The sequence below is a fragment of the Polyodon spathula genome, chromosome 11, assembly GCF_017654505.1.
Source record: "Polyodon spathula isolate WHYD16114869_AA chromosome 11, ASM1765450v1, whole genome shotgun sequence".
Taxonomy (NCBI): domain Eukaryota; kingdom Metazoa; phylum Chordata; class Actinopteri; order Acipenseriformes; family Polyodontidae; genus Polyodon; species Polyodon spathula.
This window is the reverse complement of record NC_054544.1, coordinates 27674490-27689356: the sequence shown is the minus strand read 5'-3', so window position 1 is coordinate 27689356 and position 14867 is coordinate 27674490. Positions and strand designations below refer to the sequence as shown.

The 14867-nt window shown below is 45.0% G+C and overlaps 2 protein-coding genes across 3 annotated transcripts; one reads left to right on the top strand and one right to left on the bottom strand.

Moving 5' to 3' along the window:
• Positions 1-775: 775 nt before the first annotated feature.
• Positions 776-9033, top strand: LOC121322929. 2 transcript variants are annotated; one of them, XM_041263558.1, is made up of 6 exons: positions 776-1014; positions 1264-1295; positions 4391-4483; positions 5224-6496; positions 6758-6802; positions 7627-9033. In XM_041263558.1, exons 1-6 carry the CDS (start codon positions 978-980, stop codon positions 7851-7853), a joined length of 1707 nt encoding a protein of 568 aa, XP_041119492.1. In that variant the 5' UTR covers positions 776-977; the 3' UTR covers positions 7854-9033. The 2 variants fall into 2 exon arrangements, with proteins under 2 accessions (XP_041119492.1, XP_041119491.1); XM_041263557.1 differs by having other exon boundaries at positions 5221-6496.
• Positions 9027-12974, bottom strand: LOC121322930. Its single transcript, XM_041263560.1, has 2 exons — positions 12811-12974; positions 9027-11867 (listed from the first exon to the last, which is right to left on the bottom strand). The coding sequence occupies exon 2, from the start codon at positions 11830-11832 to the stop codon at positions 10573-10575; it is 1260 nt and encodes a 419-aa protein (XP_041119494.1). The 5' UTR covers positions 11833-11867; positions 12811-12974; the 3' UTR covers positions 9027-10572.
• Between the last annotated feature and the right edge of the window lie 1893 nt (positions 12975-14867).

Genomic DNA, 14867 nt, shown 5'->3' with positions numbered 1-14867 from the left:
TAGGGTGTTGCAGGCGGCATGCCCTTAGGCATCATAAGGGCTCTGAGGCTATCACCGTGAGGCTGTACTGTTGGTAATCTGGAGCCACGACAGCTTTGATACAGCTTCCCATTCGGTAATGGTTGTCATTCCACTTGAAAGGTAATGTTAGGTTATTACCATAACCCTGGTTCCCTGAAAAGAATTACAACCATTACCCATCGAGGTCGTGTCCCCAGCTGACCTAAAAAAAAAAAAACATCCGGTTTTGCAAATTTGCAACTTAAAACCAGTCGCCTCCCCATGTAGAAGGATTCTTTATTTCAGAAGCACGCCATGTGAAAATAATCCGACCAACATTATCATCATATGTAACCAAGCGTTCAGATCCGCGTGTTTCTCATTGCTCATAGTCGATAATGACACCAGCAAGCATTCCCATCGCTTCCTCTCAATCCATTGCAAACACGTTTAAAGTGCCACCAGCAGTATTTATTGGAGATGACTGAAACCGAGGCTTGTTGTGACACTCTGCCACCTAACGGGAAACTCCAAAAACGCATATTTTGGGGGGTGCTACGATACACAATATTGACAAAGGGAAACATAAATTGTGCTTGTTGTGACTTCCAGGTCTAGTAAATATATATTAAACTTTATTTTTGAATTCTATAGATTAATGCTTACCGATATTTATTATTTATTTGAATATTAAAATATGAGACAGCCGTGTCCCCTCCGCACTCAGGTGTGTTGGTTTCGCCTCCTCAACCCTGTTGGTCGCTGTGAAGTCAGTGACAGAATGTGGTCGGTTTTGTGCAAATGAAGTTTTCAGATTACCCTTTGCAAGAAGGAAGGGATGCAGTGTAGATTAATAATAATAAGAAGGCATGGTAATTAGGAAATACAACGAAAGGAAAAGGAAATGCCCCAGTAGCAATCGGATAATAATATACGGAATAGCTCACTTTTGGAAAACAGAGACTTGCTGTTGAGGGATGTCAACACAGATGAAACAAGCCGAGTTTTGTGCCGGTTAGTTTTGCATGTTTTCTCTCTCTGGGGATGTTGTAAGAAAGCTTTCGTAGCAAGAAGAACGTGGGTGTCGTTTTGTTTTTTCTTTGGGTCGTAGTGGTTTTTTCTAGGACGGTGGTGTAAAAGTGTGTCTATTGATCTGCATTGCCGCTGTGCTAATAAGAGCGTCCCTCGATTTCAACCGAAGATCCGCACTGCTTTGGGTAGAAAATGAGAATATTTACCTGTTTATATCTTTCTTTTTTCAAGGTCCAAGCCCTGAATCCACTATGATCACCGAGGTGAGCCTCTCTAAATTACATCTTATAATGAGTATTATTCGTAATAATATTTTACGGGTCTGAGAATGCTGGTGGTGAGTTGATTGATACGCCTGTGTTTGCGGTGTGCTTTGCCTCACAATAATTAATATGCCGGATTGTTTATAACGCAGGAGCATCAAACACCTAGAAGGCAGCGCCACCAAATGATTTAACGAATGATCCCAACAGTTTCTGAATAACAAGAGGGGCTGTAAACGGGGAAGGGTGGCGTTTTGGTTCAGTGAGGGTGGGGGTGTAAAAGTTAAGTTGAAACTTGGCTGGACTTTGGTGAGATGTCGGCTTTTGCTTGCCCGCTTTCTTGTATTGTGAATTGCACATCATTGTGTTGGGTTGTTTTGTAGGAAAAGCCGGTCTATATGTTTGAGTGCTTCACGTTGCTGAAGAGGTGCCGGGCTTACTATTAGACTGGTTCGTCTCTCTCTCTCTCGTTCCCTGTGTGACGGCCACATCGCAGACAGGGTTATGATTGCCAGTCGCCATCTTAGCAGAAAGAAAGAGGAGCAACACAGAGAGAGAGAGAGAGAGAGAGTCAGAAAAGTAATCGCCTCCTCATTAAAATGTTCCAAACAGAGCAGAGGAATGACAAAGAACAGTAACGTTTGTACAGCGAATACCAGGTGCCTTTAGTAAAGGCTCGCCAGTAAATCATGCAACACTCAGCCGGCCGACATGGGTTATTGTCTGGTGATGGATGACATGTGGACAGTATTTGTTGGTTCAGAAGCAAGTCAATCAATATATTATAGGCGATACGTATTTTCTTCCCCGTTTTGTGTGAGTCGTTTTTCACTAGTAAGTCAAGTTGCCCCGGTCTGTCTACATTAAACGTGTGTTTGCCATTTCAAGCCGGTGCGGGTGGGGTACTTTAATTTCTAACGCTTGCATCAGGTTGTTCTTGGTGATATCTGATCGCATTAAAATAAAACAAAGCGGGTCTTCTTTGCCCACTTCCGTATTTGATATAATGTGTTTCTGTTCGGGCTGTGTTAAATTTGAAAGATGACAGGTTACACGTTTTTAAATAAAAGGTTTGTTTTATAAGATGTACATTAAAAACTGAACAAACATGCTGCTATATGCTCAGCTAAATATCTGCAAATGGAATCATTACGGTGCTGTTTGTAGTGTGTCGCCTATATATTAATATGCACATTTATTTTAAAGATAATACACATGCAATGACCTTTTGTAAGATACATGAGATTACGTTACATAAAAAAATAAACTGTTGAGGCTCCTGTCACGACGCTCTGTGTCCATTAATATCGAGTCCTGTCTTGAAGGGGCAGCTTGCATTCCTTTGCCAGTTCTTTGTTCGACAGATCACCCAATTAAAACCATTTCTCGTTTCTGATTGTTAGAAAACGCTCACAAGAGAAAAAGGCCGAATAGAAAATGCACTAGTTCTAGGTATGCACCAAGTGTAATTATATTGGAAGCACTGCGTCTGCAATACGACTTCATTACAGAATCGGACTGTACAGTTTTCCTACAAATATATCAAACACTTCACAGTCGACTAGTGTGGTGTGATCTGTATCATTCGCTGCGACTATGCCGCTTTCTGACTCCCAGTGGAAGTTGCAGTGATCGTGGATCGATTAGTCCGCGCATATCGCTTAGAGTTGTTGTTGTTGTTGTTTTGGTAAGTTGTAAAGTCAGTTTCGCTGTGTAGTTTTCATAAAGTATTAAACGCGGTCCTTTCCTTTTTAAGAAGCTGGTAAAGGGAGGATAAGACATTGCTTTGTGGTTCCATTGTGTGCGCAACATGTTTTTATTGGCACAATAGGACGGATATCTCAAGCAGGCGACTGTTTCTGCGTTATTTTCATTTTTTTAAACTTGGTACTTGAAGCTTTGGCTAAGAACCTTTGGGGGAAATTTAACGTTATTCCTTCAGCACCGACGTGATTTAAAAAAAAAAAAAAAAAAAAAATAAACAACGCCCTTTTTATAATCTAGTAATCTCTTGTCAGGACTACGCAGATAGTTGCCATTGTTCAAGTTCGCCTGTAGTTCTAAAGTATTTTTCGAGGGAATATTGTATTGAGGCGAGCATGTTCTGCTGGTGTCAGTTCCACATTCAAGCTGTGTTCAAGGCATCAATACAACTTCACCTTCCGTCTGTTTAAAATAATGGTCCAAGCCCAGAATAAAGTCAAATAACTCGGGGAGGTTTTTATTTTTTATGTATTTGTTTATTCTTCATCATAATATTATTTTCTTGTCCAGTGTAAACATTTTAACAAACGGTTAAGTACACGACATTTCGATGGGTGATGGAGAGTCACTTGCTAAGGTAAGGTGACTGACAGCAGCTGCCTTTGTATTTTAACCGATTAAGGGCCAAATCAAAATGTCTTTGAAAAAATCGCCACACAACCTCAGTAGTTGTATAATTTGATACGTTTACATTTTGATTTAACTTTTGCGGTTAACAAAATTAGAGTAAATTATCATAACAATATAGTTAAAAATAAATTAAAATAACATGTAGATGCAGCTACAAATGCTTCTGAAAATTACAAAAGTAACCTCTCCTCAAATGAGGACAGTGGCACGTAATAGGTTAACAGTCTTTCAGGATGAAAACGTCTAGCAGGAAAATGCCGTCTTTCTTTATTTTAATACTCCGTTTAAAATGTCAAGTTTATCTTGTGTCGGGGTCGCTGGACGCGTTGTTTACGCAGAGTACAGCGGCAGATATCACACTGTTCCGCACACACAGCACATGATATCACGGATGTGTGCACCACGTTACACTTTCTTATAAAGGACCCGCTCTAGAATGGGAGAGTGGAAACATTTATCAAACATTAAAAAAAAAAAAAAAATCCACCTGTTTTATTGCATTTCTCATTGTGTAGCAAAGACACCGAGCTCTGTAGATTAGTAACATACAGTACACATTATTATATATATGGTAAGCAAGTTTGATATTGTTCAAGTACAGTTCAGTAACATGGATGCTTATCAATTTGCACCCATGTCTGAAAGAGCAAGCTTGTCATTACACCCCTTCATCACTTGTATGTGTTTTATTTATTCTACAGCCTCCACAGAAGAGACAGAGGACAGTTGAAGACTTCAATCAATTCTGCACTTTTGTGCTGGCATATGCAGGGTATATCCCGTACCCTAAGGAGGTACTGACATTGGAATTGCAGTCAGACATTCAAAAGAAGCCTCTCTGTGTTCTCTGGCTGTCCTAGTGTTTGGGTGTCATGCATGAGTGTGTCTATCATGGAAGCAGACTGCCTGTGTGTGGGTCTGCTGCATGCAGTGCACTCTACAGCACTTGTCGGTCAGTTAACTATCCCTGTACATTGCATTTCTAAGATGCATGAATATATGGACTGTATTGAACTTTCCAATTACTTCTCACTGAATCTGTGTGTGCTGAGCAGTCTCTCTCTGTGTGTGTGTGCCGAGCAGTCTTTGTGTGTGTGTGTGTGTGTGTGCGCTAAGCAGTCTTTCTGTTTGTGTGTGTGTGCTGAGCAGTCTTTCTGTGTGTGTTTGTGTTGTTTGAAAAGCCACGGGCTTCAATGTAACTTTGGTTTTGTAAGTCATTCCACGACATCGAGGTCACTGCGTGGAGTCCACTTGTTCCGCTTGTGTTGAGCAATCATCAGTGATGTGCACCTCACCCCATTTGCAAATTACTGAGGCCTTAATCTACCATTTCTGGAAGAATATCCACACCTCCACTGTCGCCAGGCAAGGAGAAACCAGGCTGTTCCTTCGTAGGATCTTTCATATGCCAAGTGCTCATAAACACTATAACCAAATGTGTGTGTTTGCGTAGATTAGCCTCTCACAGTGTGTGTGTGTGTGTGTGTACGCGCAGATCAGTGTCTCACATTGAGTGTCTGTTTCTCTCCAGCAGGAGCCTTGGCCTCGCAGGAGTCTGATTCCTCGGCGCAGCACGGGCAGCATGCTTGACAGTGACAGCTGGGTGTCCTCCCACTCCTCTGACTCCCACACAGCCGACCGTTATGACAAGTGCCCCAAGGAGAGGGCAGGGGGCCCCAAGCGAGCCCGTTCCGATGGCGTCCTCCCCAGACTGCCTGAAGCCATCTGCAGGAGCCTTGCCGGCGTGGAGAAGGGCAAGAGGAAGAAACAGTCTGGCAAGACCGTGCCCGGTGAGAAGAAACAGAGAAGGAGGACTGCTGAGGGAGGCAAGAGGACCAACCTGGGCAAGGTGCTGCCCACCACACCCACCCCCCCTCGCCTGGAGAGTGGGGCAGGTATCGGCGTTCAGCTGCTGGGGAGAGCAGAGGAACAGCAGGAGGCTGGGGTGTGGGGGCCAGCAGGAACACTGCTTAGCAGCACCAGGGTGCCTGGCCAAGAAAGCTTTGTAGAGCCCCTTCCCCAACAGGCAGAGCCAAAGCGAGAGTGGATACCCCTACCCCTCGGCAATCACAAAGGAACACAGGTGGTGACTGAACGCCCTGTTGTGAAGGAGGAGAGGCTACAGATGAAGGAAGAAGGGCAGCACTGGTATAACGTGGGCTGGGCAGATAAGAACATTATGGACTGGGAAAGCAACTGGGAGAGTGAGAACAAAAAAACGGGGAACCACCACCACCACCGAGAGGAGGACAATATTGACCAGGAGAGTGTGGACTCTAAAGCCCTGGAGTGCAAGGAAGTGAAAGGGCAGAAGAACAAAGACAACATGGACCAGCAGAGCACAGACGTTAAAGAACGCAAGAATAAGGACAACACAAACCACAAAAAAAAAGAAAAGAACTGCAGTGACCAGGCTGAAGAAAACAAGCACAATACTGACCAGAGAGACAAAGAAAACAGCAGAAGCAGGATGCAGGATAAGCTGCTCATTGACCAGTGTAATAAGTGCAGTGATATTGATCAGGCTGATATGAGCAACACTGACCACAAAAGCAAGGCCAGTATTGACCAGATGAAAGGCAACAACGCTGAGCTGGCGAGCATTGAGAGTACTGTTTCCCAAGAGGATAAGGACATTCTGAATCTCTTGAACGAGGACAGCGTGGACAGGAAAGGTAAGGACAACTCTGTCCAAGATGAGGAAGATAGCCATATCGACCAGGAGACGGGCTACCATACTGACCGAGAGAACAGCGATATAGACCAGGAGGACAAGGCTAGGGAGGACAGCGTCACGGACTGCTCATGTAAGAACCATTCCTCTGGTCACTATTTTCAATATGAATCGGAGACTGTCTGTGTGTGTGTGTGTGTGTGCATCTGTATTACAGTTTGCAACTTGCAACTTACAATTTATCATTGGGTAGCCAGCGAGGAAAATAATTAAACAGCCATTGCTAATTCTCAGTTTCTGTCATTTCACATGTACATTCTCATGAGTCACCCTTGTGTCTGGATAGATCTGTTGAAGTTATTATAATAGTTATAATGTATGTGTTTTTTTGTAGCTTTTTGCACAGAGAACATGTCTGCAGAAAACAGCAGAATGGAAGGTAAGTGTGACTCTCCTCCTCTTGTGGGCTGCTGTTTTGCAGGGTTTTCGATGTCTGTTGGATGGGTCAGGCTCTTGCTGATTATTCTTCTGCGCTATTGTTTTTAAGCTCTGTGTCTTGAATTGGCTAGCATGCATCAAAGTTAGAGGCAGGTGCACAATAACTGCTTTTCCTCTTTGATTGGATACACAGGGCCCTTCCTGGTTTAGAACAAGCCCGATGTAGCCAATCAAAGAAGAGGGTCCCATGTGATGTATAACCAGCCAGCTGTATCCCTGTGCTGGTGTGTACCAGCCTTGTGATGTATAACCAGCCAGCTGTATTCATGTGCTGGTGTGTACCAACCCTGTGATGTATAACCAGCCAGCTGTATTCCTGTGCTGGTCTGTACCAGCCCTGTGATGTATAACCAGCCAGCTGTATTCCTGTGCTGGTCTGTACCAGCCCTGTGATGTATAACCAGCCAGCTGTATTCCTGTGCTGGTGTGTACCAACGTATGTAGATGGAGAGACCCCAGAGTAGGAGGAAAGAGTGGGGGAAATGCCAATAGAGCACAAATACAAATTTCTGCATCGAAGACCTGTCCACTTCTAGCTGTGAGTCTTATGCATCGAAGACCTGTCATTTCTAGCTGTGAGTCTCATGCATCGAAGACCTGTCCACTTCCAGCTGTGAGTCTCGTATATCGAAGACCTGTCCACTTCTAGCTGTGAGTCTCATGCATCGAAGATCTGTCACTTCTAGCTGTGAGTCTCGTGTTGGGCACTAGAAATAGGAGAGTGAGATTGAACTAGACCCTAATCTTCCTGTGTCTTCTCCACAGAGGACGACTCGTGGGACCTGATCACTTGTTTCTGCATGAAGCCCTTCGCGGGACGCCCCATGATCGAGTGCAACGAGTGCGGCACCTGGATCCACCTCTCCTGCGCCAAGATCCGCAAGTCCAACGTGCCCGAGGTCTTCATCTGCCAGAGGTGCCGGGACTCCAAACAGGACATTCGCAGGTCCAACCGGGCCAGAACCGTGTCCCGCAAGCGCTTGCGCGAGTAGAGGAGTGAACACGGGGCCGGAACAGGGAACGGACAAATAAATTGGACTACAATGAGGCACATTCTACTGGGAGGACTCCACAGAGGTTCACTTCACTTTGACCTGCACTACAGCACTACACACTGTACATACTGCAGATGGGGGGGGGGTTCAGAAACAGACAATTCCAGAGGTGAAGGGAACACAGGCTCAAAAAATACTTTAATTATTCAGAAGCTGGTAAAGTGGTATTACCAGGTTCCAGACACACAGGCACACCCAAACACACACATGTGCGCACACACACCCTGTTGTGGGGTTTACTGCTATACCTTACCCTATTCGAAGACAATCAAGCAAGAAACGACCAAACCAATGCGAGAACAGCACAGCACAGCACAAGCAGCCCGTCTTCACTTTGTTAGGCAAAGGGACTGGAGCTGCTCTTCTTAGATACAGACTCTTTGAGATTAGATATAGAAACAAACACTGCACACTTCAATATCTGTATCGTCATGCTGTGTAAGGCTGCTGACTGTGAGAACGACACTTATTTGCATCCTTCATATTTCTTGATGCCTTGGATGAAGGCAGCTCTCAGCACCACAGCAGCCCTGGACACTTTACATTGTGAGCGCTCTTGGTTTTTATTGACTTGGTGATTGAGCTACATGCGATCACACAATTGCATTAACTAACTACAACCTTCATTTAATAGCATTACAAGTTAATAGCAATATTCCTCCTGTTTGTGGAATCTGCAAAGGGGATTGCAGTGTACTTGGCTGCAGTGTACTTCAGTGTGTTTGTTGGTGAAAGGAAGTGTGTGTGTACCATGCCCATAGCCTGGTTCTTAAGTGCTTTCCCGTTTCCACTCCTGGCAGTGCCCAGGGTCCACACTCTAGGTATCCCTGTGAATTCCAGAGGCTTGACCAGAATGGATGTGCATTACACCTCTGTGCCTTCCTCACACTCCTGATCAAGCCCCACACCGGTAGCATGTTTAGTGGTTACCGTCTGTGAGAGTGATCCCGCTGTTTGTCGAGAGACACAGCCTGTGCACGTCTAACCACAGAGTGCTTTATACTTCATGCTTTCAAAAAGTGGGCATGGGTGAGAACAACGTTGAGAAAAAAAAATTAAATTACAAGAGCTCTGGTAGAGAAACATTTTAAATGTGTGTGTTTTTTTTCTTGGTTTTGTTAATTGATTTTTTTTTTTTCTTTTTTCAATCCTGACTGGGGAGATAAAGTGCTATTTATTTGTGTGATGAGAAGCTCTGCTCTTAAACCACATTGTTTTAAACAAAGTGACTGTTTACTCCTTCAGCTCCCTGATCTGCAGTTTTAAACAAAGCGACTGCCCGCCCTTCTTCAGCTCTGATCTGCACACTGTTTTAAATATGCATTTCTGTTATTGTTTTGTGTAAAAAGTATATACACAGAGACTGTAAATATATTTTTTTGTTTTGTTTTCTAAGATATATCAGATTCTAAACAGTGTGTGCGTGTACTGAGGGAAGGGCTAAAATTGAATTGTATTCCTCACCTTTTTTTTCTGGCAGTTTTGTTTTTAAATACACTTTTGTATTCCATTAAATCAAAGAGGTATCTAAAACACAAGTCAGCTCATAATGAAATAAGTACAGACACGGTACAGCTTTGCAAGTTCTACACTCCTCACATTCATTTCAACATGCACAGTATAATATTATTATTATTATTATTATTATTATTATTATTATTATTATTATTATTATTATTTTTATTATTATTTTGCTTTCCCTCTTGGATTGGAAAGTGCTGTGTTAAGGTTGCATAGCAGTGGATTTTGAGGATGGTTGAGATGCAATGCCCAGCTACAGGAAATGAAGCAGATCACACTGTATGAGCATTGCCTCACGGTGATGAATTCTCTCATCACAGAGTACTCTTTGAATTCTGTCATTACAGAGTACTCTTTGAATTCTGTCATCACAGAATACTCTTTGAATTCTCTCATCACAGAGTACTCTTTGAATTCTCTCATCACAGAGTACTCTTTGAATTCTCTCATCACAGAATACTCTTTGAATTCTCTCAAGGGCTTTTTGTACTTCAATGATTTCTCAACCTTAAGGGCGTTAATTTCCATTAGTTACACTGTTAGTTCATTTAGCCTGGTCTGGACCGGAGATAATACTTAACAAGACAGCTATGTTAAAGGCCAGGGAAGTCCCTGTACTGGTCTGTACATTTAATGATGGCACTACTAACTGTTATAGTAGTGCGATGTTATAGGACTGGTAGAGAACACTGGCATTACCAAAACTGCACAGCCAGAAATATAAAAAGCATGCAAAGAATGTCATGGGGGGTGGAGGGGAGGAAGATTGAAGTCTGCCCCTGAGTAATTATTCAGGCTGGTCTTGTAGATAGGATGTTTATACCAGGTCAAGCTGTACTGGAGTGGCACTAAGGGAAGCAGACTCTCCGGTTTGCTGGGTCAGGTTTTTGCATTCAGTCTTGCAGTGTTCACGCTCTGCAGTGGATCTCTATGCAGTAATGTTCCCTATCCTTCTGACAGAGCAAGCTAACTAACTCTTGGAACCTGCTTTCTGCAATCCCATGTCACAACATCCTATGTGTTCTAGATTGGCCCAGCATCTGAAGCGCCTGCATCGACTGGCTTCTGTGCATTAGTGGCTTTCCAGGGTTAACCAGAAGCTCCTGGTTTCGTTGCGTTGTGCGAAGCCCTGCATCTACTCCTCTCTGGACAGAGCGGGGTTCAGTCTCGCCAGGTAAGGCTGAACAGCGCTGGTGTAGAACTTCTCCAGCTTGTCTTCAGTGCGGTCCCAGAACTCAGGGTCGAAGTCCACCGGAGTGACGGCTGTGTCTCTGGAGGTGTAGACCATGAAGTCTGCCCTGTGGAGCCCCAACACGGCCAGCTGGCACTGCACCTGGGTGTAGTAGGCGTGGCTCCTCTTCAAACTGTAGGCGCCCCCTGGCTCTTGCTGCAGGCAGAAGGTCTTGTCCTTGCAGGCCTTCTTGATGGTGCTGTCCCTGTGCTTGAAAGGGCACTTGATCTCCAGGGAGCCCAGCGTCTCACCGGTTTGAGCATCGACCACAACCCCATCGGGGCTGGCTGCTAGCCACTGCTTGTCAGGGTGGATGAAGAGGCCGCAGTCCCGGATGAGCACCTCCCTCCCCAGCTCCCTGGATTTCAGCTCCTGGTAGCGGAGAGCAGCAGCCAGCTCATGCTCGATACCCCAGGTCATGGCTGCCGTCTTGACGCTGGAACCCGAGCTCACTACGGAGCGCAGGTAGGACTGGGGCACCTCCTGGCTGTGCCCGTTCACAAAGCGGCAGTTTGCAATCTTATGGGCGACAGAGGCCGTGATGCGGTTCCTGCGCTGCTCGAACCACTCTGGGTTCTCCCGCTGGCCCCTAGTTTCCACCTCAATGGCTGCCAACTTCTCCTGGTCGATCTTGTTCATGGCACCCTGGAGCACAGGGGGAGAGTGGGCTCGGCTTGCTTGAGGGGAAGTTTGACTGGCGCTGGTCCTTGCAGGTTTATTCTGGGCTTTACCACCATCCACGCTCCTAGTTCCAGCGCTTCCATTCCTGGCGTATCTAGACGTCTCCTCTGATTCTGACTGGGATCTTCTGGTGGCGACTCTCCTGGCACAGCTGGATTGATTCAGACAAACACTGGCTGCTCTGCTTCTGTCCTGTACAGCTCCACCCAGCGGTGGACCAGAGGCTGGCATCTTGATGTCACTCACTGGTGGCCTCCCAGGTTGTGGTGGGACTGGCCTGGATGTGGTGGGCATGCGGCTGGCCTGTGCTGCTTGCGGCTCGGTGGAGGAAGTGCGTGGCCCCGAAGCTGTTCTCTCTGGTTCTCTCTGGACTCTGGAGGACGAGGATCCTGGGCTGCATGGTTTGGTTGCTGGTGCTGGAAAGCCCTTCTTTGGAGAGGACTGCATGGGCACAGCACAGCTACTTCCTTTCTTGGCAGGCATCAGTGGTCAACTTCCTTTTAGTCCAGGCTGGATTTCTACAGTGAGAGAGGAAATCGCTAACTTGCTCACCTGAATTTCATAAATAGATATTCCACATTTATCAGCTTTAAATGCCTGCTGACACCTTTTCAGTGCATTCGCAATTACAACGACCAGTGAAAACTAACTACTAAGCAAACCTTTTTTCTTAGTCCTTCCTGATAATCTAATAACAGTATTGTCAGTTCAGATTTAAGTCTTTATCTTTTTCAGAGAGAGCTTTGGGGTTCTCTGCATTTTATTTACATGTACATTTTAAATAGTGTTCTCCAGCTTCAAGCAGTGTATCTACAGGAACAGACTCGGCTGCACCAACTACAGAGGAGAACTTTCTATCAAAACATCCCTCACGCGCCGCCATGTGGTTTCGGCTGATATAGCAGCCCATGTACTTTACAAAAATAGGAGACGTGAAAAAGAACATGCCGCTGCTTATTGCCTACAAGAGGGATTTACACTGGCAGGACAACTACCTGCCACGCACACACAATGATACGCCATGTTATACTGAAATATGAGGAAGCAATGCATGGCTGAAGTAATGCAGTGCATGCTTATCATTTTGGCATAAATGTTCAAGTGTGTTTGTGCTGTTCGAACGCACTGTAAATATGCATGTTTGTACTAATCCGGGTATTGCGTACCGTGTTGCTAGATCCGAGGCGAGGTGTCGGAACTCGAGTAACTCTGCTAATGTTTAACTCACGTGCTATAGCCTAGCAAGGGGTCAGTACAGATACAGTCGTAATAATTAGGATTCAATCCGCTTTTCAGAACATGTACACCGAAAATCTGTACTGTATTGGCCGAGTGCTGTAATTTTTTGAATAGAAACCAAAAGTCGCTATTCTAAACACCCGCACCAATATTGAACAAACGAAAACAAAATGATACACTAGAGCTCAAAAGTAAAATGCTGGGTATATTTAACGTACTTACCAGCGTAAACGGAGCTGTATGCAGATACTAAGAACGAAGTGAACTTCGCGTCGTTGAGGTCAGTTGGTAATGATATAATTCTGTTCTTTTTCCATTTGAGACGTTTCTGACTCAGAATGGGTGTGCTGTCGAGCTTGTCATAACACGTGATTGGCTCAGCCCTGAACTTACCATCGACTGTGCCAAACAAACACATACACACAGAGACTGTTAAAAGAGCTGTGACGTTTTAAGTTATTCAAACACTCATAAAGCTGGAACTCGGCTCCATTGAGCAGCTGTTAATTGTGCTCTTGCAGAGTCACATGGATTGCAAACACCTGCAATATGCAACACACTTTTTTGTGTAAGTGCGCTGTCTTCATGAATGTTTTAATTTGTTGCTGTGGTTCTGTAACATACACAAGTTGCATCTCCCTGTTCTCGGTCAGTTTTAGCCACACTGGATCTGGACAGTGGACCAGACACACTGGCTATTGAGCTGATAGTAGTGCTCAGATGGCAGGTGTGTGTCACGGGGAACATACCTAAAAGCACCAGTGGCCGTTCTGAAGAAGCTGGATTTCTGCAGTGAGCTGGTTTGAGAAATGGCAGCTAGTCAGTGGGGGTGCAGATGTAATTTTGCCTGACTCTGTGCTTGCCTGGAGCAAATGTGACTTACAAAACGGAACATCTCTATCAAAACCGGAGTTTCTGAAGGGACATGATTTCCAGTTACACGCCTATTTACCACTCCCAAAATCCCCTCACTGCAGAAATTCAGTGAAAAAGAAGCTGAGAAGGAAGGGCTTCAGTGAGTGAAGCTGAGTGATAACACAGCAACAGACAATGCTGGAGAACATGCGTCATAGTGAAGTGCTTTAAAGAAAATTCATTAGCAGCTGTTATTGGGCCCATATATCTGACTCCAGGACCTCTGTTGAACTCTGATTGAAGTTACTCCTCTTTACACAGCACTCTTAAAACTTTCTCACTTTAGAAGAAAAAACTAAACGGTCTGACAACAAAACCCCTTGGAACTGGATCCCCAGTTTCCACTCAGACACGACACGCCATCTCTCCTGAGCTAGAGGCAGACAGGGCAAAACAACGTCTCCACGACAACACAACATGCAGGGGAGGCCCAGCATGACTCACCTCACTGTCAGAGATTTGGGCTGGAGAGGGAATGTGAGCGGCTGGCTCCTGGACCCTGGTGGCAAACCGTCCGGAATGTGCATCGCTCTGACTTAAGGGAGTGGCAACCAAGCGTCTAAAATCTGCACCTGCACAAGCATTTTGTGTGTCCAATCATCTTAAAGGACAAATGGCTACGTTCATCATAAGCTACGATAATAATTCCAGTAACACTGTACATTAACATCTAATGGTACCTGAATGAAACAGTCATACATTGAGGCAACTGTGTTTATTTTGTTTTTATAGTAGCAATTGGTGATAGAAAATGCCCAAATGGAATCGTAGCAATCTTGGGAAACTGCACAGCATGATAAAGAAGAGCGATCTAAATTGGCGCAGAGTACATTCTATATAGAACATGTCCAAAGTGATGCTTCTCCGCTGGCTTGGTATCAGAGTGCGTTACCCTTGCATGCAGCCCCTGGGATGTGGTTATTGCGCACCTCTGCTCCTCCGCTCTGAGTAGCGACAAGAAACACCATCTGTTGTTTGGAAACAGCGTGAGCCCTGCCACGTGCTAAATACAAAAACAAACAAAAAACACTACGTACACTGTACACTGGAGTGAGCAACGCTGTCCTTACTGTACACTGCAGAGTGGTGAACGCTGTCTTTACTGTACACTGGAGTGAGGAACGCTGTCGTTACTGAGTTTGTAAATCATTTTTAATGTTCACATTAAATGAGAACACTAGTGTAGCTCTAGAAAATTATAGCAAATGTTAAACGCTACCTTCCATGCCTGCGTGGCATGTGGGACCAATATCCCACAGAAGGACAGGCACAGCATGTGTGCGCAGTTCCTAGGCCCCAATCATGCCGCATCAACCCTATATGGTGCCTGCGACATCCCGTTTCCCAGATCTGATAAAAAATAG

Coding starts and splice junctions, on each gene's coding strand:
- LOC121322930 (XM_041263560.1), bottom strand. CDS start 11,832: ATGCCTGCCAAGAAAGGAAGTAGCTGTGCTGTGCCCATGCAGTCCTCT.
- LOC121322929 (XM_041263557.1), top strand. CDS start 978: ATGTCAACACAGATGAAACAAGCCGAGTTTTGTGCCG. Junction 1,015..1,263: donor ACAAGCCGAGTTTTGTGCCG/GTTAGTTTTGCA, acceptor TCTTTTTTCAAG/GTCCAAGCCCTGAATCCACT. Junction 6,803..7,626: donor AGAAAACAGCAGAATGGAAG/GTAAGTGTGACT, acceptor TCTTCTCCACAG/AGGACGACTCGTGGGACCTG.